General features: G+C 40.2%; 1 protein-coding gene across 1 annotated transcript in view; it reads right to left on the bottom strand.

The window, feature by feature from the left end:
• ARFGEF1 (ADP ribosylation factor guanine nucleotide exchange factor 1) overlaps positions 1 to 24,263 on the bottom strand; it is a 104,667-nt gene that overhangs the window by 12,172 nt on the left and 68,232 nt on the right. The window contains exons 20-32 of the mRNA XM_025210221.1: positions 21,976 to 22,104; positions 15,131 to 15,289; positions 14,640 to 14,790; positions 11,555 to 11,645; positions 10,262 to 10,302; positions 10,000 to 10,169; positions 9,290 to 9,441; positions 8,940 to 9,112; positions 4,104 to 4,264; positions 3,322 to 3,452; positions 1,879 to 2,008; positions 800 to 935; positions 578 to 716 (exon numbers count right to left, since the gene is read on the bottom strand). Of these exons, the coding sequence (XP_025066006.1) occupies positions 578 to 716; positions 800 to 935; positions 1,879 to 2,008; positions 3,322 to 3,452; positions 4,104 to 4,264; positions 8,940 to 9,112; positions 9,290 to 9,441; positions 10,000 to 10,169; positions 10,262 to 10,302; positions 11,555 to 11,645; positions 14,640 to 14,790; positions 15,131 to 15,289; positions 21,976 to 22,104 (1,763 nt within the window). The remainder of the gene's footprint in view (positions 1 to 577; positions 717 to 799; positions 936 to 1,878; positions 2,009 to 3,321; positions 3,453 to 4,103; positions 4,265 to 8,939; positions 9,113 to 9,289; positions 9,442 to 9,999; positions 10,170 to 10,261; positions 10,303 to 11,554; positions 11,646 to 14,639; positions 14,791 to 15,130; positions 15,290 to 21,975; positions 22,105 to 24,263) is intronic.

Below are 24,263 nucleotides of genomic sequence, written 5' to 3'. Positions count from 1 at the left end.
ATATCTTACTAACTCCTTTTGGTTTGACCTTTATAGCTTGCTAATAAATGGATTCAAATGTGGGCAATATATTTGTATTATATGGAGATCAAAATCACTATTCATATGGCCTCCCAGACCACTCAATAAATAGAAAGTTAACTTATTTCATAAAATATGGTCTCTTATGATAAAACCCTTCACAAAACCCTAAAAGGTCTGCTGTTCAGTAAGATTTTTCAATCCAAGCAGGAGAACCTATTTTTCTTAAATAATTTTGATCAAATCATAATAATCTTCATCTTCCATGTTACACCAAGGGTTAATGAAATTGTATTAACTTTCTATGTAAAGTTAAAAGTACACTGAGTACTCTAGACACTGTTAAAGAATTTGCTATATTCCAAGAAAGAAAACAGTTCTGCAAAAAAGGAAAATAAAAACACATGAAAATATTACTGTAAGAACAATACCACTGCTTTCTTGTGATCCACCCGAGATATTAAGTGATTTCAAACCACTGAACCATAAACCATCACCTCCACTTAAATGATTTTCCAAAATTCACAAATGTTATTATAAGAGAAAGTCCTCTTACGCATGAGGGATTGTGGTTTTGAAGATATCCAGCATGCAGTTGCAAGTTTTATCCCAGATTTCTAGGGTAAACTTTTCACCATTTAGAATGACGACATTCTCTAAGCAGTTTGTACCAGATCGTGCTAGTTGTTCATTGTCTGGAAGAAAAATGGTTCATTTGTTTATTTGTGCCCAACAATAAAATGTTAGCATTGTATAATGTACATTGGTACGGTCCTACCTTGCTGTACACACCAGTACAGCTGTGCAAATATATCATCCAAAAGGACATCACTAAGTACTTCTAGATACTGAGTAAATACATCACATATTGCATAAAGTGCATGGTTGCAAGTAGTAGTCATCCATTCAGCTTTCTAGTGGGGAAAGAAAAAAAAGACAATGAATAGTGAATTATGTACTATTGTAAAAGTTCCTGGGGAAGTTTTATCTTAACTGGTAGTTAATGTCTATACACTTGTTTGAGATCCGTTGGTTATTAGCTCAGTCGGAACACACTATTAACTTCTAGTTTTATCTCCATTTATCTGCTACATTTCAATCCTATCCTATCCAGTGACATCCAATGCTGGGTGAACTGGGCAGATAGGAGGCACTAGTTTTAGACTATTCTCCTTGTCCTCTGCTAACCTATTGATAGCATTAAAAAGCATAAAAGCAGTTGGATACTTTTACTATGTTTTTCACTTGTCACACCTGTTACATTAAGTGGTATCGCTGAAAAGCCAATCAAGCAGATTACCAGAACATGATAAAAATCTTGCTTTGATGCTTTTAGGGGGAAAAAGTGGCAATGCAGTCCCCAAAGCTTCAAATATATGGGTAGAGGCTCTATCTGTGCCATCAAGGAAGAGGGAGCTCTGTGGCTTTGTTAACACCCTACTTCCACTTTCTGCTCCTCATCCCTGTTGAGGAGTAAGATGGTATCTGAGAGGACACCTTGGCTCTGTTACTAGTCTCAAAGGTGCAGCAGAAGCCCATGACTCCTGTATATACAAGGGGAAGATGTAAAAGGAGTTCTCAAATTCTACTTCTACAACTCAAGATGCATATAATCTAATACACGGGCCCATCATCTCTCATTGTTAGAGGTGGCTTGCAATAAAATAAGAACACATCTGAAGTATGTTCAACACCACAAGTACAGCTGCTCTAGAAACAAGCAGATCACTCAAGTCGTATGCTTCAGGTACACCTTTATGCTGCTGGTCAGAGATGATCTTAATTATAAATCTTACGTCAATCTCTCCCTTCCTAACCACTTTTTTTTTTTTTTTCTTTTTTTTTCTTTTTTTTTACCTCCGTTTGCTGCTCTGGCAGTTTCATGTTGTCAAATATCCTGAAGACTATCCGAAACAAATCCTGCCACCAGTGTTTCTCATAAGTATGGCCATACGTTTTCATAATTTCAAACATTACTGTTAATCCCCTGAAATGAAAAAAGGCCAAATCTAAAGAGCCATATAAAGAAACAGAGCCGACAGAAGATCCAACACTGGCACAGATAACCCTGAATCCTGTTGAAACATGTTGTATGTTGGTTTGGTTTTAAAGCATGCTCCATTTGTACTCTTCTTACTACTCACTTTTATTATGCCGATATAAAAGTCTGCTTTTTTTTATATATGTTTAAGAAACCTTTCAGAAGTTGGAGGGACATAAAAAATAATTCTGGGACTTGTGAGCATTCCAAACTGAATTTAACTTTACAGCTTTTCTAACTGAAAAAAGGATACACAACTGAGGCACTAAGCCCAGCTGAATGGACACTTAAGGAAAACCTGAAAAAGACAGTGACAGAACTAGTTAAAGTTAGAAGAGGTTTTTACAGGATTCTGCCATTAGGGTCTATTAAAAATGACATCTACTTCTTATTTAGTCTCATTTATTCAAATACATAAAAAGCAAACAGAAGTTTGGCATGCAACAAAACCAACTATTCTGAAGAACTGCTAAACTGGAATGACAAGTAGCAGGATGTCAGGAAAGGACAGGGTTTTTTTGTTTACATTTACCAAAAAAAAAGTATGGATACTAACCCAATTCAATTCTTTATCTGAACAAAGACTTCATGCACCTGATTAATCTACCCAGTTAGTCCAGTGCGTCAAAATTTCTGCCTGTGCTGTACTATCAACTTTAAAACTGCTTTTTTACGTTTGACGGTAGGAACTGCTAACAACTTTGGAAGTGAATGATTTTGCCTAATTTATAACCCTTACATTATTATATATGGAGAAATGCTATGGTTTTCTGTTTAAACATTCTAAAATGTTTTTAAAAGTAATAAAATGCTTTACACTCTTCATTTATTGTGTTCTTGAATGAATTCATCTGATCCTGAACAGGTACTAGAAGTAGGTTTGAATATCACAGATTGGGGGGGGGAGGGGAGGAAAAGAGAGGCAGAAATCAGAAGCAGCTCAGGACCACAGTAGGCCTCTGTTTTACAATAATATTACATACCCATATCCATGTGCAATGGGTGTTTCTCAATTAAAAATCTGAAGTGGTAAAAAGGAGATCATCTACATTCTATTTTATTTTTAATGTTTCACCATGTTTAACATATCTGTAGCATTTTTATTCCCAGACTGGTATCAATTAAATCAAACATGAGAATAATAGACTTGGCCAAACTGGTTAACAGAAAAAAAAATCCAAATTTAAGTAGAGGTAAAAGCTCATAATTAATAGAACAACCCCCCCCAAAAAATGTGAATTACAAATACAGATTGTTACCTGGTTCTTACATCTAATTTGCATCTATTGATGATACAAGATAACTCAAAGAGAATTGGGAACCATCCTCTCACCCACACTCTATCTTCAGGAGCGACATTCATATCATCACTTGTGTATTCTTTAAAAGCCTTTAAAACAACCACAGGATACATGAATATCGTTTACATGTTCTGCCTCATTTACATGTTGAATAAACTCAATAATTGTGATGGATATTAAATTAGAAAAAATATCTAATCATCTTTTTTTTTTTGCAAATAATACCATAAGCAATGTGGCAATACGTTACTTTACAGGATAACATGGTAAAGATAGAATTACTGCATTTTTTAAATGACTGATATTAAAAAGATGTGAAAAAGTTATTTTCCTGAAAATATGGATGGTATGTAACCATTTTTTACTTTCAATGTAAATTACCCGTTAGTTCCAACTGTCACCCACTCCCCCTCCCCCTGTAGTAACATCCTGGTGGTTAAGAACCACCACAATTTGCATTTGATACTATATTTATGTCACCATCTACTGTTTGGAAATGATGCTTCTGCAAAGGGAACACACCTTGAGATGGGATCTGTGGGAATTTGGCCTAAGAAAGCTAACTAGCAAGTAAACTGCAACAAAATTGTAGCCTTCCACAGCTTATACCAAAGATATCCACTCCTGGTTGTCTCTCCCTCACAGATTTAGAGATAAACTATTAAGGGTTAGAGCGAATATTTTTTTACATTATGATAATATCAATTAAACTCTTGTGATTCAGTGAATATCGACTATACCTGAGGTCTGTCAGAAACGTATTTTGCACAATGACGAATGAGACGGATTGCTTCCATACTGGTGTCTGGAAAAGCCGCATTGCATGCAAATTCAGACAAACATTTTACTGCATCCTGGAAAGAATCAATGGTGGCTGGGAAGTGCTTTTCAAATACAAATGCTGGAAAAAATACAGATATACAAAAGTTAACACATGCCCTTCAATATTTTTAAAGGAAATCTCAGATGTTTTATAAAATATTTTCAAAAGGCCAAGCTATTAATTTAATATAGGAAACAAGGGAAATAGAAGTGACAACCCAATTAAAAAAGATTGTCACTGCATGGCTCTGCTAAGTGTAAAACACAGTATAAAAACTAAAAATTCTGAGATTAAGAATTCACCTAAATGACACCATAAACCTGGTTTTATACATAACTAATGTAGTGGTTCAAAACAGCAAAAGGCCACAACTAAATGACTCCAGAAATTAAAAAGGTGACAAAGTGTGGCATTTATTATTTTCTGTCTATATTCTAGAGCTGTTCTACTAGGGGCAGAACAGTATCCACCAAGGCTGGCTGGTCACAGTCTCTCCCACCAGAGCAACAGACCAGCTCTTTGAATGAGTCATCCCTACCTCACACAAAACTAATCAAATACCTCTACTGGCTGCAAGCTCCCATTTTTCACATACTATCCTATACTGGAATTTGTAAGAAAAGGTCATGTTAAATTAAAAAAAGCTATACCTGAAGGGATCAGACACCGAAAGAAACATTCACCCCCTCTCCTATGCCTTCAGCTTTTAAACACTATCTAACCTCAAACTCATCATTAGAGGCACTCTCCTCTGATTAAACATGAAGCAAGAGGAACAAGACCCCAACTAAACAACAAATTCAAAACTTGTCAACGGTCTCCAGTCACTATAATCAATCAACACTTCACAAAACCATCAGAAACAATGGACCTGATATATACCTCATCTAATGCACAAAGTACTCACACGGGAATTACATGGGTAAACCTAAACTATCATTGAAATTCAGAAGGTACTTCCAGAAACAAAGCACTGAAACACTATGGCAAATATGGTAACACTTTTCACAGAACCACCATTCCATCTCTGAATTCACTCTCCTCCAAGGAAACATACTTAGTATCTGCAGAAAAGGAGTCTGGGAACAAGCATTTCTAACTTCACTGGTCTTCAGTAGCAGCGGACTTAATACAGACAATTCCTTTATGGCTCAGTATAACTTACTTGTGCTTCTACTAACCTTTCCATGTTCCACCAGTGATAAAAGCTTTCTTCCCTTATGAAGGCTCTTAAAATTTTTTTTAAATAGAATTAGGTTTTAGATAACTGTTCTTTACATAGTCTGTAAGTACTTCTGAAAGCTTCTCTTTGCTCCACAGGTTTACCGCTCACTTCTCAATTTAATTTTAACGTATGGGGATTAATGAAAAGTGATTGTTCCATCTGTAATTTTATTTAAGCTACATTTGCTTCCTTCCTAGAAAATTTTGTACCTGAAAGCTTGTCTAACTTCTCTAACTTTATTATACATAAACCGGTTTAAGTGATCAGAAACTGGTTTAAACCTGTAGCAGAACATAAGTTCAGTGTACATAAACTAGTTTCAAAATGGCTGAAACTGGTTTACGATAAGCCTGGTTGAACGTCAGATCAGACTTAACTGATCTGAGTCAAACCAGTTTATGCAATGTCTGTCCCAGACCCCTTCCTGGCTTAAGTTAAACCAGAGTCCCCCAGCATCCCAGATGCTTTGCAACCCTGGGTTGGACAGGGATGTGCTCTCTGCTCCAGAGAAGAGAGCTGGCCCCACCCCTCTGCTCCCTGGCCAGAGCTCCAGCAGAGACTGCAGGCACAGCAGGGTCTGCCTGGCCTCCCCTGCTCCCTGCCTCACTGCTCAAGCAGGGATTCCCCCCCCCCACTTCCCCTCTCCCACAGCACAAACCCCAGCCCCACAGCCCCTACGTATGTAGGTCAGCTGGTAACGTCCCTCCTTCCTTCCTTGGAAAAAGCGGTTTAAGAAGAGCTTGAACTAATGAGAGGCTTTTGTTTTGTTGATGGGCTGGTAAACGCTGTGTAATCAACTCCCTGCTGGCTCCCTCACCTGTCAGGTTTACAGACAGTATGAAGAAACAGGAAGAGGGAGATTGAAAAGCTCAGTATCATGAACAGATGCATACACTGCACCCCCCCTTTGCTTCAGAGTGCCCTGGGACTAGCATCTGGCAACACTCCTGCCCCTTGAGCAACGAGCAGGGAAAAACCTGGGACAGTGCAGGCAGGGTGGGGGGTTTATACCCTTCCCTAATAAAGCATCCTGCCTGGGTCTGGCCATGCCCCACCTCAGTTCAGCACTGTGGAAGGAAAGAGAAGACTGCTTTAGCAACCCCAGCTTCTAGCCTGAGCCACTGCAGGCATGTTCCTGCATTTCCTCAGTCCAGAGGGAATGTTTGTGCATTTGCAAACTGATTCAATCTAGGCAGGTTAGACTGACCAGAAAAGATTGAATCAATTCAGGCTCATGCTCAAGTTAAGGAAAGTCCAAAGACAGGTTTAAGAGAGGCCAAAATGATAAAGGGCCTGGAAGGCGAGTCATAAGGAGAGACTGAAAGAGACATGCTCAGCTTGTGAAAAAGTTCCTTAAGAGGGGACTGCTGGAAGTCATCAAATGTTAGTCACCTAATATGGTAGTCAAACATCTGAAGTACTACTATGAAGAAAAAGAACATTTGTTCTGTCACTGCATAGAGTAGGATGCACAGCAAAGGCTTGACATTGCGAGTGGAGTAGGTTTATTAGGGTGTGTGGCGCATGGGGTTATGTCTACAGTCTCCAAGTTGTACAGCAGAATAGCTTTTCCCATGCTTCTGCGCTTTGTTGGTTTCTGCATGGGGTCAGGAAAGAACCTTCACCTCTGCTATTGCTACAGGTATCGGGGGGGTTGTTCACCTCCCTCAGAAGCATTGGGTGTTGGCTGCAGCCAAGGCTGGGGATTTTGACTGGGTTATGCTGATGCTCCTGTTGGGGCTAAAAAATTTTGGTTCACAGTTACAGGCTCTTGCCCCTCTGCTCAGGGTCAGACTAAACTGCCATATTTGGGATCAGGAAGAAATTTTACCATATGGTCAGAATCAGCATAGACTGAGGGAGAGCTGGGGTTGCTTTCCTTTGGAGTCATAAACCCCTCTTCCCTGGATATCTTGAGTGTATTTTAACAAATCACTTCCTGTCCTTGCAGCAGGATATTCAGTGACCTCTTCTCCCTACTTTACCTCTGGCAGGTTAGAGGGTTTTGGTCTCCTGGGATAATGTACCTAGTGGCTGTGCAACAAGGTTGTTTGTATAGTTTTAAGGATAAGTTAGACTAGTGGTTTTCAAGCTTTTTAGACTTGAAGCACTCGTCCACAAACTTTTCTGAATTTGGCGGCACCCCAGTTGAGAACCACTGGTCCAGCCACATAACTAGTTATTTCTTTGCCTAGGGCACAGAGGGGATGGGGAGGGGGTTGTGCTAAGAGCAGGAAAAAGGGGGTAGAAGGACCAGGAAGCATCTTACCTGCCACAGCATGGGCTTACTCATTGGCTGCAGGCTGCAGTGGGGACCCAGGGTGGAGTCCCAACCTCATTCAACTTCTCCATTAACCCTCTCAGATACTGGTGATCTGCATAAAGACCCTGGCTGTAAAACCCTTAATTTGGTTGTGAAAGGGTTAACAGTGAAGCTGTTGCTTGGGGGGGGGGGGGGGGGGTAGGGAAGAGCATAGCCCCTCTGCTCAGCTGGAGCCTGTGAAGAGCACAAACCCATGACAGCCCCTGCCCCTGCAGTGTTGCAGAGATTGTGATGGAGGGGGAGGGGAGGGAGGGAGAAGAGCAGCTTTCCCTTAAACACGAGTGCTATAGCTACATGGACTTGGGCTGCTGCCAAGGAACATACAGCAGTGCATGATCCCAGGGGCTGCTCTAGGTGCCCCATTCATCCCCACCCCAACGGCAGGCCTGTGCCTCATGGGAAGGCCTCAGGGGAGGAAACTGGGGTCATTTCAACCAGCAGAGGTGCCAGTTTGGTGGCACCTCTGGAAAGGTCTTGTGGCACACCCTGGCTGACAACCACTGGGTTAGACAGTCTTGTATAGGATAGCTCAGAAAGGGATGACTGTGCCTTGAGCAGGAGTTTGGACTAGCTGGCCTCCCAAGATCCTTTTAGTCCTACTTTGGATGATTCTACATTTGATAAATATACAAACCAGCATCAATGAACTTTAACTACCTTCTAGAAAGCAACACTATCAAGCTGCACAAATAATCCTCACAGCATTCAGTGCCTAAAGCCAAGATTATTAAATCATAGTCTCAACAGCCCTAGTAGCTTCTGCTAAACCTTACAGACTTAGACAAGACAACTTCAGGAGGTAAGTGGTAGAGTAGACAGGTAACAGGTATGTGGCAAAATCAAAGAAGAATATTTGCTGTACAAAAACATTAAACTCCCAATCAAAAATGTAAATTGTCAAAAATAATCCAATGCTTGACTTTTAAGTCAAGAAGAGATATTTAGAACTCAGTTATAAAAACTTTAAAAATATGATTTAGATTAGAAATACAGATGACAAGATTACTGTACTACTTTTAAAAGCATACATTCTTGGTAAAATCATAAACAGAGTGAAAGCTGAGAAACACATTGCTTCAACAAGTATTTAAGAGTTCTTCTGATTGCAAAAATGTAATAAAGTTACAATTAACTAAAGGAAAGTCTCAATTGCTTTCACCGAGACAATCCGTAGGGGTGTGTGTAAATTATGCATCAGTACTCACTGACAATGTGTCCTGTAGTCTGAAACGCAAGTTCTACTATACTTTCATCCTGATCTGATGCAGCCAAATGAAACACAGAAAAAATATTCTTCCAGCCTGAGCGAATATTGGCAGCCTGCGAATTCACCATCTGTGCTATGCACCGTACAACCATGTCTCGAATGGTAGGAGACCTAAGTTATTAAAAATATGAAGAATAAATAGTAATTCAAACCCAGCTGAACTACTGATTACACATTTTATACTTTCTACTATGGAGTGATTTAAATTCACACAAAATACTTTAAACAAGGTAGCTGGTTCCAAAAAATTGGTGTTCATGACCCTAAGTTAAAATTGCATACTATTACCTGTTCCTCTTCATTATGTGTTCAAATGGCCTTAAGAAGTCCTTTTGAAACCGGAAATTAGCAAGTTCTCCCTTTTCTAGGAACTTCATTGATAGCTGCCTTAATGAGTCTACTGCAAAAATAGCTACATCTTCATTGGGATTGCATCCAACCTAGTAGTACAGAAGCAGGAACTGAACATCAGTATTAACACTGTATTTTTAGGACGAGTACTGAATTGTCTTTACATTTGAAAGCGGAACAGTAAGAACAGAAATGTTTAAACATGCATCAAAATTCTGAATTCAACACATAGAAGGCAAAGATGACATACAGTTTAGAAAAAAAACCCTCAATACAAGAAATAACCAAATCTGAGTTAAAACTACACACCTCCTTTACAAAACCCAATAAAAACAGTACATGAACAACTGAGGTTGCCATTAAAGATCTATGAGTAACAAGTTGGTAAATTTATACTGTTGGCTATGTATATAAGGCCTGTTAAACTGAAGCACCTCCTAGTTCCAATGTGGTCTAACAGAGTAGTAGATGGCTGTAGCTTTCTATAAGCTTTTTGTATTCCTTATTCATTGTTCTTTGGTACTGTGTTTACCGACCTTGCAGAACAGAGACAAAAGAAATTAATTTGAAAAAATTATGCTCAGTTTAAGTTGAGAGAACTTAATTTAAAAACAGCTTATAACTGATGGAACAAGTGGCAAAAGTACCTTATTAAAGTGATCTCCAATGACTTCCCAGATTCTTGACCACTGTAGTCTTATCCGGCCCATATTGTAGTAAGAAATCTCCACTATTTTCTGCAGACTAAACATTCGCGGGTGGGTAGCAGACAGCAGTTCATCCATAGATACAGCACAAAGCCAGCGGACAAAATCCACTGTTAAATAAATCACAGAATTTATTTAACATTATTTATTAGTGTTATCAGAATGCTACTTTGTAGCTAATGGAAGAAATGATGCAACTTACCAATAGCATTTCCATCTAGCCTGGTAGATCCTGTAAATATTCTGCAAAATTCACAGTTTATAAAAGAGTTTATTAATAATCTTAAATGAAATGGTTTCCATTTTAAAAAGTTATTTTTTAATACCAGAACTATTTACAACCATTAGCATCATAAATAAAGTTATGAAAAAAGTTTCACTGCCATATTTCATGATAGCCGAGTTCTCAAAAGCAGGCACATCAAAAATGTGAGGCAGTACTTCATACAATTTTTTGATCTCTGCCCCCGAGAGAGTTTCATAAGAAGGTAGCATATACAGAACAACAACACATAAAATATACACCAGGAAGCACTTTCCGGTACACCACAAAGCAGAAAGACTTTGATCATTTTTTTTTTTTTTTTTTTTTTTTTTTTTTTTAAGATTTATGAACAACATTTAATATTTGCCAAAACACGTAGCTGTACCAGTTAAAAACTGCAGCACTGCTCGGGGTAAAACTATGGAAGAATACTATAAATCTAATAAGGTATAGGTAGTATATACAGAGGTATTTTAGAAGAATTTGACTAGTAACAAACCTGAATATACATAAAAAGTTAACTATCCAACACTTTTTATACAATCCTAAAAAGCCCTGGTAATTTTTTAAACAAACTGAAGAATTACAAATGTCTGGGTGTACAAACTTTGTATATATGAAAATTATAAAGATATACTAGTGGAAGCTATATTCCACCCCTGTTTTCTTGAAAATTTTCCATTACTGTATTTTAGACTGGGAAAAATAAAAAAATGGTGGCAACATTTCTAGTGACAAAGTTCTATATAAAATCTGCTAAATCCACAGAACCCAAGACATCTCTTACTAAATGGGCAGTCTTGCCAACTATGCTTAGCATTCTGCAAGCATTTCCAGGATTCAGACTGAAATGCAACCATCAAAACTTTAACAACCAGTTAGACACTGATTGCACAGAGTAACAATGTAAATGGGTTGAGAAAACTGGGGTTTTGCCAGTAGTTTCAGCTCTCCAGCTCTTATACGGCAACATCATACAACACACAAACAAACACACAAACACTTCCTCTATAGTTTATATTCTTAACTTTCCTTATCCTCCCCCTCGTCTGCCTTTTCCTTTAAGCAACTTCAGTCAGCAAATATACCTGAGCATAGCAGTAAGCAGACTGTGTGTGAAAGCACTTGGAAACAAAATAAACTTTATTTATATTTCCTACATGTGCATACAATGGATTCATATATAGCCCAAAGACCTGATGAGATACTAGAATAAGAAAGGTACTGTACCTGTCTACAGCAACAACAACACTTTGGGAACTAGTTTCTCCAATGGATTCCTGTATGCTTGCTATTTGTTTCCAGTCCACGTTCCCACCAACTGAGAGAGAGTGCGTGAAATTGAAAATAAGGGGTAGGGTAATGGGAAGAAGAAAAAGAGGAGAACACTACTGTCAGTATTTCAAGAACTGAATGTATTTGCATTTACAAAAGAATGCAAGTTGACTAAATTCTTCCCTCCCTTCTTGACAGGAGCTGATAATCTCCTTGAACAGCCTTTTGCTGGGTTGATTCCCCATCTTGCTTCAAAGAAGTTTCTTCTCCTGGTACCCATGTCTGTTACCAGCAAAATTCCCCCAAATACCTCCAAAGATAGACAAGAAAGATGCTTGTGGTGCAATTAACATTATACTTTATTCGTTTCCCTCTTTAAAATGATTCTTTTGGAGCTTTGGTGCCAAAACTAAACAGCAAGTGATAGGAGGTTGTGGGGACATCATGAGGGAATCTGCACATTCCACTCGGATCAAGCGAAAAGAACTGTCTAGACTGGTAGTGGGGTACCACACCATGAACGATGGAAACAAATCACACAGCTTCCTTAAACAATGCACCATAGGCCATGGACAAATGTGCAGTGTGAAGCTCTCCAAGTGCCTCTGACACGCTACAAACAAAAAGGGTTCCTGGCTGACCGTGGGAACCTCAGAGGACCATAGGTCAAGAAGTATTCAGAGATCCCTGCTCTCTGGTTCCCTGGCTAGAGAGCACTGCTGCTGCATGACTTCACAGCCTTTTCGAAGTATCCCAAAGGAAGGGCTCCCATCTGCACTGTGCTGAAGCACTCTAAACTGGACAGGAATTTGGAGTGCTTTAAATGAATGCCTGCCCATACTCCTACCTACCACCAGAGGGAAAATTAACTGACCAAACTAATAAACACATTAGGACAGAAAACCACTATTTTTAAAAATATAAAGATCCTAAATTAGGATTCTTAAGTTTTTATTAGGAAAGTTTCTAAAGATTTCAGCACAATACAAAACACAGAGTTAATACTGCCAGGGTACCTCTACTGAGGTGCCACCGACTACAGACAATGCAACACGAAGGTTATTTGTTTTGTTGTAAAACACTCCATTAAGAAAAGATAAAATTCAATGACAAGCCATTTTAAAAAAATAAAATAAAAATAAAAACGTTATTTCTGAATTTCTTTTCCTACAAGAAAAAAGTCCTACTCCATAATTTGTCAGTGAGAAAAATATGAGTGCTTTCTTTTAATTCCCCACATTCTCAATCTTCTTTTTCCATGAATGAATGCAGGGTGAATTCCAAAGTTGGGAAAATGTATTTTCAGTCAGGTGAGAACCATGGAAACTCACAAAATCTAATAACTAAAAATAGCACCACAGTGGGGATCCATATATACATGTTTTTAAAAGTAGTCTAGGATTCTAAAATATTTCATCCTTCTACACTTTTTACAGAAAGAAACTGTTCATATCAAGCATTTTTGGCTTTCAAAAACAATACTGTTTTATCTAGGGGTGTTCTGTTTTAAGAAAATATGGTATTTGAAAAGAGCAAGGTTTCCCCTCATGAAACGCCTTAGCTAAGTGATAGAATGAAGGCACATTACAGAGGGAGCCATGCAGAAAGCTGGGTGAGGAGGCAGGAAGGCCTAAGGAACAAGGACTAGGATTAAATCCAGACAGTAACAAGTAGCTAAAGAGTAAGGCCAGAGAAGCTAGCAAGAGAATTATGACTGCTGTAAGTGATGCTCACCGCTTTTACCAGATAGTGGGTGAGCCTACACATGCTATTAATGTACAGCAATAAAACTTCAGCACCTATTGTGCCAGGGCTGCTAGCAGGCAGCCCCCCACACTGAAGCACCCTTGTGCCCCAGCCAGCTGGGTCAGCGTCTACACGTGCAGTGCTCCACACTAAAAACACTCCACAGCAGTATAGGACTTGAATGTACAAGTACTAATCTGTGGCAGAGTTTATTAGTTTACTGTGGCCCTAATAGAGCCACACATGCAGATGCAGAGCTAATTAGGCATCTCAACAGATGCACTTGACATCACATGTACAAATAATACCAGATACTTGGGTTAATGGTACTGTGTATATGCAAGGAGCATAAGTGGTATCCTAATTGTAAGAAAAAATAAAAATAGTTCGTTGCTTCCATAATGCATAATGTTGTTCACATTACATTCTTCCACACAGAGATAATTAGTGATGTATCTATTCAAATATAGTGTTCATTTTAAACTTGGGTTTCTGTGCATCATGGAAAAGTATAAATTCAAGGACTTTCATTTTCAATAAGCACAAATTGTTCTTACATACTATTTTACTTAATTTAACAATAAAGATCATTAGCAGGGCTGGAAGGGACCTCAGAAGGAGGTCACATAATTCAACTTCTGCTCAAGGCAAGATCATTCCTGACTAAACTTAAGATGCCATACTGTTACAAAACTACAGCTCTGTGAGTAGCTATACATTTTCATCAATGTGAAAATGAAAAATTTGGAAAACCATCTCACCAATAAAAATTAAGTTTTGCTCTCAGACCAATCAATAAAGAAACGGGTAGTAATCGGTTAACAACAAAATAAAGGATCTGATTTCAACTATTTACTGTACATTAATCACCAGTATAATCAATGATTTAAGTTAATGAACTCTGCTGACTTTTCACTGAGATCTACAACAGGGCAACATCTTTAATCTACATTCAGTGGTCTGCTCCTGTAACAGTTAGGTCTGTCAAAATTATACAGTTACGGTGTACTTAACTTTCTCTTCAAAATTACTTCTAAGGGGTTTTTTTTAATTACATTTAATTTTTATGACATTTGTAACTCTCCCATTGCCAGCTAGGTAGCATTACAAAGAATATTCAATTTTGGAGCAAGTATCTTAGTTTTTATTAGCAACCGCATAAAATACTTAGATGGATTAATATTAAAAGGTCTCCAGACAACCACAATCTGAAAACAAGCTTTCCTGAATCACATCTGAACAAATTCAGACAAGTATATACTAAGCTAAGTGCTTAGTATTCAGTATTACTCACCTAGACCAAGGCCAACAAATTCATCAGGTGCCTGGTCCTTTGTTCCAGTAAAAGAACCTTCCCTACCTCGTACTGTTCCAGAGATGTAACGAGGTTTTACTCCAGTTCCAATCAGTTGTGCCAGCTCAAGCTGACTGATGCATTTTAGTATCTAAATGAAACAAATTCAGAAGCCATATCTCAGCAAAAAGTAGATTTGAAAATATTTATAAAAAGTGAACTGTGCTAGTAAAAGTTACTTAAAAACAAATGTACCTGCGGCCAAATAATTAAACCAGGATTCATCTTATATAACCTGGACCCAATTCTGCAACTTTATTTACATAAGAGCTTTAGAATTAGGCTAAACTATGTAAGCCTATACAACAGGTTTTACATATACTGCATACTGTATATGTGGATACATTATCAATAATGCTACATTAAAAATATGAAAATATTTCCATATATAATACATTTTCTTACAGTTTAAAAATGAATTGCTCTTGTACCTCATGCCAGGAATTTCCCAAATAATTTCCATCTGTATGAGCCACAGTAATGAGTGTTTTTATTGTATCAATGTTCTTCTGTTTCATTTCAGTAATACCAGAACTCACAGTAAGTAAGGTAAATCTTGCTAGTGCTTGCACATATGCATCTCTTTCAAGCTACATAGGGAGAGAAAGATAATTTTTTCTGTAAGTTTGCATAACTTGTCAAATATCTTCCTGGTTTCTTTCTGCGTTAGATGTATTAAGACTTAAAAGTTTCTGTACACATCTTCTATACTGTATTACCAATGAAATGAACCAACAGAAAAGCTGGAGAAATGCTGGAGACAGCAATCCTTCCTACTTTTATGACAGAGCATCTTCAGTGTATGAACATGATAATACGATGTAGTTGCCTAAAATAACAGAGGCCTGGACTTGATAACTCAGATGAATCCCTTCCAGTCCTATCCTATTAAAACATTTCAACAGTACATTAAGATTGTAGGCTAAAGTGACAGTTCTGTATGCCCACTTTTTGGATGACTGTGCAAGATCAAAATCAATAGCATGAATTGTTTTCCTTTCCTTATTTTTTTCCTGTAACTTGGCGATTCTTAACCAGGGCACCCTGCCTGGCACACTGGGGTGCCACCAAATCCTCTGCAGGGTGCCTCAAGTTGCAAGGAGAAAAGAGAAGTATGAGGTAGTAAACAGATAAGCTGAGTAGATAAGTACAAACTCAGGCTTGTCCTTACTTTGCCAGTCCCCCTAACCTCACTACCTAGTTTTTGAAATTGGGTGCCACTCAATTCACAAAGATTACAGAAGACACCTTATTGAGGGTGCAGGAACAAACCATCCCAATGCACAGGAAGACTAGCAAGTATGGCAGAAGACCAGCTTGGCTTAAAAGCAAACTCTTCAGTGAGCTAAAACACACAAAAAGGGAGCTTACAAGAAGTGGAAGCTTGGACAAATGACTAGGGAAGAATATAAGAGTATTAACTCAGGCATGCAGGGATGAAAACAGGAAGGCCAAAGTGCAACTGGAGTTGCAGCTAGCAAGGAATGTGAAGATGTCTACTTGGCAGCGCGTATCATGTGGCGTGCTCCAGGGGGCCAGTCCTGAGGCAAGTTTTTTTCAGTGTCTTGATCAATGATCTAGAAGATGGGATGGAGTGCACCCTCAGCAAGTCTGCATACAGTCACCAAGCTGGGGGAGTAGTAGATACACTAGATGGTAGGGCTAGGATTCAGAGAGACTGCAACATATTGGAGGACTGGACCAAAAGAAATCTCATAAGTTTCAATAAGGACAAGTGCAAAGTCCTGCACTTCGGCTAGAACAATCCCATGGCTACAAAGCTGCTCTGTAGAACAGGACCTGGGAGTTACAGTGATCAATAAGCTGAATAAGCCAGCTGTGTGCCCTTATGGCCGAGGTGGCTAATGGCATGCTGGGGTACATTAGTAGAAGTGTTGTCAGCAGATTGAGGAAAGTGATTATTCCCCTCTACTCGGCCCTGGTGAGGCCACATCTGGAGTATTGTGTCCAGTTTTGGCCCCCCGGCTACAGAAAGGATGTGGGCAAATTGAAAAGCAGCCAGTAGAGGCAATGAAAATGGTTAGGGGACTGGGGCACAACTTGTGAGGAGAGGCTGAGGGAACTGAGCTTCTTTAGTCTGGAGGGGAGAAGACGGAGGGAGCAGCCTTCGCAACTATATGGGTGGCTCCAAAGGGGATGGAGCTAGACTCTTCTCAGTGGTGGCAGATGACAGAACAAGGAGCAATGGTCTCAAGTTGCAGCAGGAGAAGTTTAGGTAAGACATTAGGAAAAACTCTCACTGGGAGGATAGTAAAGCACTGGGACAAGTTACTCAGAGAGGCTGTGGACTCTCCATCCTTGGAAGTTTTTAAGACCTAGTTTGACAAACCTTGGCTGGGATGGTCCTGCTTTGAGCAGGGGTTTGGAGTAGATGACCTCCTGAGGTCCCTTCCAACCCTAATTTTCTATGTATCCCTAGAAACCTAAAAGTAACCTGTAGGTATTCCACCACCACAACCAGTCAAAGTGCTGTCTTGCCATACTCTGAGAGACTTTAAAGGAACCAGTCCTCAAAAGGAACCCCAAGAGAAATTTAAGCAATAAACTCTAAGCATGTGTACCCAAGTTCAGGGGGAAAAAAAGGAAGAAAGGAAAAACTACCTGCTATATAATATAGTTACTTTAACGTAATTCCTAACCTCATGGAAGTTCTTAGTAGCATTATGGCTAGGGACAGAAATTACACATAAACCTGTATAAGTGATCAGAGACCAGTTCAAATCTGTAACAGAAACAGAAGTTCAGTGCACATAACCTAAATCAGTTAAGTATGTTACTACACCAATGAAAGTTTATCTTAAACCAGCATCAGCCATTTTGAAAGTGGTTTAAATTGGTTTATTGAACTTCTGTCCCAGAACCCCTCCAGATTCAAGTTAACACTCAGTCCCACAGCATACTTAGCACCACCCCTTAGGGTGGATGGGCTAGCCATAGCCCATGCTGTCTGCCCAAGCAGGGAGGTGTGGTTTAGTGCACCCCAGCTTCTAGCCTGGGCCACTAAAGGCATATGGCTGCATTTCCAGAATCAAAAAAGTGAATGCCTGTTCACTTGCTTATCAGTTCAATCTATGCAGCTTACACTAACCTGAAAAGATTGAATCAATTCAGCTCTGGGCTTTTTGACTTTCTGTAGTTAGCCTTAGTAAAAAAAATCACTTTTTTTTAGCTCCCAGGAAATAAGAAAGAGAAGAACATCCTTGTATGTTTAAAAGCCACCTTAAACAGAAGAAAATGAAAATAACTAAGAAGCCCTCCCGTTAACCAAAAATAGAGAAAAAAAAAGAGGAGACATGCAAATTAACTTCATTCTTTTAAATACATATCTGGTTCCAGATGGTCAAAAGACCCAAGCCAGACTTGCATGATAGCATCAAATTAAAACTACAATCATGGAAAAACCCTGAATTTAATTGAGACTTCACTGTACTTACAACAGAGGCAGCAAAGCTTCAAAATTGCACTGTAAAATCCACAGAATCCACAAACTGCACTGGAAAATTCCACAAAGAAAAAAAAACACCAAAAAACCCCCCCAGCAAACTTTTCACCTGTATTATTAATTTGTTAGGATGCATAACCTAATGCTAACTATTCTTAGTGCCTTATCCTAGGTAACAAGCCTTCTATATTTCTTTAACAAAACAAATAAAATTAACGTGGCAGTAGGAAGGCAAGAGAAAAAGCCCACGAGTTTTCCATGAAACAGACACCCTATTAATTTCTTACAGTGGAAACCTATCAACCGCACCCTTCATAACCACAAACGCCAAAACTGACAATATTCGGGTCTAAATAGGATCTTGCACAATAGGTTTATCTTGTTCTCACAGATCAACATAGTACTATTGACATAATTGTTCAGAGATTATTTTTCACATTATCCAATGCATAGAATTCTCAAGGAATGCGCAGACATGACATGATACCATTCTTTTCACGCAAGGCAAAATAATCTTTAAGTTTCACTGTGGGGGAAGAAAAGCTGGTTCCTGAAATTTCATGGGTGAATCATTTTGGACTTAATGAACTCAGAAGGCTGCAGAGTCCCAGTTGCTGGGTTAAGTATGGAAGCCAAGCCCCTTGCAGCTGCTCAGGAACACTGGTGTTCCTCTCAATTTCACTGCTGTTACTTGTACAGAAGTGAAGAACATTAATTTAACCAAATATCCAAAGGTTTTGAGAAGCTTCAGGTTCATCACAAAATTAGAATTCAAATCTTCAGTCCAACTCAGGCTGAATTGAGATTAAAAAGAAAAACAAACAAACTCCCTACTCCCACCCCATACATTTTCAATGAACTAGAACCATTACTTTTCAGTGAGGTCTAAGATGGTAGTATGATAATGCAGTTATAAACTCACAAAATGCACGTGAGCATGGTTTATATTGAAAGTATATGGTATGTAAATGCTATAGCTAAAAAATTACATTTTCAATTAAAGGATTTTGATATCGTCTCAGGACATATGTGATACTGTAACATCAAACATCATCTATTTCTCCAAACTTTTATCCTTACAAATAAGTTATGAAAGACCAGTACATAAACTTATTGACCACCGCTCCACAAAAGCATAAATTATGTTCACAAGCTGAGCGCCAACCACTGCACTGAAGAGCAGGCAAACCCCTCAGTAAAATTGAAATTTTTAACTTTGGGAAGGCTGACTTTTGCAAACTCAGAGAATTGGTCAGTCAGGCAATTAGAGGCCCTAGCTCATAGAAAAGGGAGTACACGAGGAATGGTCATCTCTCAAAAACATAATTCTAGAAGCATAAGGGAAAGCCATTCCATCTTGCAAGAAATGTAGTCAATGAGCAAGGAAGCCCCCTTGGCTGAACAAAAACTGTTGGACTTCAGTAAACTCAAAAGAGAAGCCTACACCAGTTGGAAAACAGGAAGCATCACCAAAGAGGACTAACTCAGCACTCGTCCGCACCTGTAGGGAGAGGTCCGGAAAAGCCAAGGCACAAACTGAACTCAGGATAGCTATGGGAATCAAAGACAACAAAAAGTCCTTCTTCAGATACGTGGGAAGTCGAAAAAAGAACAAAGATAGCATTGGGCCCCTGTGAGATCCAATGGGACAACTGACATTTGACACCCAAGAAAGAGCCAACCTCTTAAATGACTTTTTCGCATCAGTTTTTCACCCTCTCAGGAGAATCACAGAGTCAGAAAGGACACAAACCATTCTGGGAGTGGGTGATGGGCCCAAAATTGACATGGATCAGGTGAGGGAACACCTCAAGAAACTGGACATTCACAAGTCCGTGGGCCCAGACAGAATGCACATGAGAGTCTTGAAGGAGCTGGCAGACATCATTGCATCCCCCATGGCAGAGATATTTGAAAATACGTGGCACTTGGGCAAGGTCCCGGAAGACTAGAAAAGCCAACATGGTCCCCATCTTCAAGACAGAGAGGAGGGATGACTCGGGGAATTATAGACCAATTATAGATCAGTCTGACGTCCATCCCTGGAAAAATCCTGGAAAAAAAAAAAAACTGTCAAGGGATCCATCAACACTAGTCTAACGGAAGGCAAGCATCTGAATGCCAGCCAACATGGCTTTGTGACTGGCAGGTCTTGCCTGACCATCCTCATCTCCTTCTATGACCAGGTAACACGTGCCTTGGACAAAGGAGATGATGTGGATGTCATATCTGGATTTCAAGAAATTCTTTGACCTAGTTCCCCATGATGTCCTCATGGTTAAGCTGGGGAACTGTGGCCTTGATTATCTTACAGTCCGACGGCTAGGTGAATGGCTGTGGGGTCGGACTCAAAGAGTACTAGTTGACAGGAGCAAATCAGCGTCGTGCAGGGTGACCAGTGGAGTCCCTCAGGGCTCGGTACTTGAGACGTTACTCTTTAACATGTTCAGTAATGATCTGGAGTCAGGAGTCAGATGCAAACTGGCCAAGTTCGCAGATGATACCAAATTATGGGGGAGGCTGGTCACACTGCAAGACAGGCTGGGGATACAAGCCGATTTGGACATGCTCTCAAGATGAGCCGACCAATACTTGATGGCCTTCAATGTAGAGAAGTGTAAGGTGCTGCACCCTCGGTAGGAAGAACCCTCGACACAGTTACAGGCTTGGCAGTGCTATGCTCGCTAGAACCATGACCGAAAGGGACCTGGGGGGGTCTTGACTGACTACAAGATGAATACGAACGACCAATGTGATGCTGTGGCTGGCAAAGCAAACCAAACTCTGGCGTGCATCCACTGATGCATCTCAAGCAAAACCAGGGAAGTCATCCTCCCACTTTACTCAGCCCTAGTGAGACCGCAGCTGGAGTACTGTGTCCAGTATTGGGCCCCCCACTCCAGGAGGGATGTGGAGAAGCTCGAAAGAGTCCAGAGGAGAGCCACTCATATAATCCAAGGCCTGGAAGGAAGGCCATACGAGGAGAGGCTGAGGGACTTGGGACTCTTCAGTCTGGAAAAGAGAAGGCTCAGGGGGGACTTGGTGGCAGCCTACAATTATATAATAGGGGTGCATCAGGGAGAACAGCTGTTCACCAGAGCTCCCCAAGGGATAACAAAGTCTAATGGGCATAAACTCCACGAAGGCCGATTTAGACTAGACATAAGAAAAGAAGTTCTTTACGGTGCGAATGTCCAGGGTCTAGAACAAACTCCCCTGAGAGGTGGTGCAAGCACCTATTCTGAACTTTTTCAAAAAGCATGTGGATGTATTTCTTGCTGGAGTCCCTTGATCCCAGCTGACTTCCTGCCTATGGCAGGGGGGCTGGACTCGATCTCATGAGGTCCCTTCCAGCCCCTAATGTCTATGGAATCTATGAAATCAAAGTTGCGCAAAATGTTCCAGCCAAGGTCCAATATACTCTTATACTGACAACGCAGTGTGTTCTTTTTTAAAAAAAAAAAAGATGGGCAACTACTGCAGCAAGGCTAAAAATATTTAGCAAATATTCTAAAGAAAAAGGATCTTTTCCTTTGGAAACTTTTCTTAATTGTCCAAGAGATATGTAGGAAAGAACACACAGAAGCTGTGGTGGCAGGAGCTTTCCCCATGCTGCTGCAGGGAAAAATAGCAGCAGCGGCTGGGTCCTAGTACTTGCCCTCCTGTCTACCCATCCACCTCTGACTTAAATTGAGTCATTATAGCCCAAAGCCTAAAGAGACTGCCAACCATTGCATTAGATAATGTACTCTCATTCCATTAACAGTACCTGGATCAAAATACTCCTAATGTAGCCTTAATCTTCAGCATTACCTGAATGTTGAAAATGCATGCAATCCGTATAGCACATCGGATACCCTCTAGACAGAGAGAGGCAACTTCTGTATCATCACAGTCTTGCAGACCCACACTGAACGCAGCTAGGAATGGTGTCCAAGCCAACTGTAATACATGAATGCATACATACATGAAGCCAAGTGTTTTACACTAATAATCATTAGTATTTCAAGCTGTTAAATGTTAATCTGAGTAAGAAGAAACTTTATTCCAGTATCGAGGGTGGGAGTGTATAAGGAGGACAACAACAACATTGAAGTCAACATTCTGCTACAGAAAAAGGGGGAAGAAAAGAAGGACTGAATTAACAGCACAGCTTGCACATCACATATTACTAAACATGCCTTCTAGTGACAAAACAGATATTATGCAAAGCATTTTTTAAATCTAAAAAAGTTGAAAGTGCCAACTTTGGAAGCTGGAAAAAAGATCAGTTATACAAGATAGTTTTTGATCCTATTTTGCATGATCCAAAACAAATATACGATCAAGATTTCCAATAACATTTGGAGTAGATAGAGGTACTTAGCCACGTTAGTTTCAAGTCAGACAGAAGACTGAGTAGAGATGCACCTGATAGACTAACTGAATAAAAGATAAACAAGAGCTCACTTCATCAGATGCTACACACAAGGACCTTGAGGAAATGAGCTCTTGTTCATGAAAGCTTATGTATTTACTTTACTGATTCTGTAAGGTGCATCTCTACCCTGTCTTCTGCCTGTTAGTACTCTAAAACACTTGATTCCACAGGAAAAGGTACAATTCATTTGGCTGAAAAGGTGCCAAACTCAACCCACATCAAAAGGCACAAACTTCAGAAATTTGCTCCTATCTGAAGAGTCAGACTAACAGGTAACCATAGATCTTGAAAAACTACTGATGAACATATGTGCCTGCACTGTGGACCTGACCTGGCACAGGGAAGGGCTCATTCCAAAAGTTTGCTACTCTCAGCTATAGAATACATGTTCATATAGTGCTTTTCATCCAAAAAGATCCTACAGCTCTTAAAAGAGCTTAAGTAATTTGCTTAGGCAAGCCAGAAGTCACAATTAGGTCGGTTAAGTGGAGTCAATGTCATTAACTCATCCAGAAATACTGATAGGAAACAACTGGGTGATGCAGGTAATCTTTTTCCTGGATCGTTCTAACACAGGGGAGTGCTCAACCCCTGGCCCATGGGCCAGACCCAGCTGAAGACCCTGTGTTATTCACCCTGCAGAGCTCCACAGAGGTCTGGAAATTTGGTGGGAGAGCAGTGGCACCGCTCCCCTACTGCCATATTTCTGGACCCATAAAAGAGCCCCCAACCCTGTGCACTGGATTGGGTGCATGATCCCAACATGCAGGGCCAGCGCTGTGCTCCAGGGCCAAATCCTGGTGTAGAAGGCTTGGAAGGGGTGGTGCCAGGGACCCAATCCTGGAGCATGGAATAAGAGGGGGCACTGCTCCTGGTACATAGGGCTCAATCTAGCCTGTGGAACAGTCCTGTCCCACCTGTTTGGCCCACAAGGGCAAAAGGTTGAGCACCACCATTCTAGCCTATTTTCAGAAGAGCAGTTGTCAAGCCTCCTGCTTCTTCAACCCAGCCTATCCTGTTTTCCTCCTTTCCACTAAAAATTAAGAGGTTACTGTGTTGGCACTAGATTTATGACCCAGATACCTTGTTCCAAACAGACCCAAACCCTCAGACCAACCACGACCTTTCCATTCCATAATAGGGAAATTTTATTGATACATAGTGATAGCGGGTAAGAATAATACAAGCAATTCTATATCTACCAGTCCTAGGGCTGTCATCAGAGTCAAGGTACGTCTGGCCAGGACGCGAGCTTCACTCTGAGGTTCTCCCTTGAATGTCAGCTGTCAGCAACCTGGAGGTCGGAGGCCCACCCAGTGGGGTGGATGAGACGGGCTGGGGGTATGCCCTCTGTCCATGGTGCCTCGAGTTCCCCTCTCAGGGACCTTGTATTGTTCTGAATTCCTCTCTTGAATTCTTTTCCCCTCCTGACGACTCTTCATCCGTGGGTATCGCTGATTGGTCTTTTCTGTGGTCGTCGTACTGTCCACATTCGGTCCTGTCAGCATATTCCCTCGTTTCACAAGCCCATCACATGCACACATCCTAATTTGGGCTTTCCCAGTCTTCTTCTAATTTGGTCTGTTCCCCAAAACTAGAAAGCCCAAGGGCTCTGCAATTGGACACTGAGACCTGGTGCCACCTTATGTTATGGAACGGTGTGGTACACACCTACAATTCC

The sequence above is a fragment of the Alligator sinensis genome, unplaced genomic scaffold, assembly GCF_000455745.1.
Source record: "Alligator sinensis unplaced genomic scaffold, ASM45574v1 scaffold1102_1, whole genome shotgun sequence".
Classification (NCBI taxonomy): Eukaryota; Metazoa; Chordata; order Crocodylia; family Alligatoridae; genus Alligator; species Alligator sinensis.
This window is presented reverse-complemented; position numbering and strand designations above follow the sequence as displayed.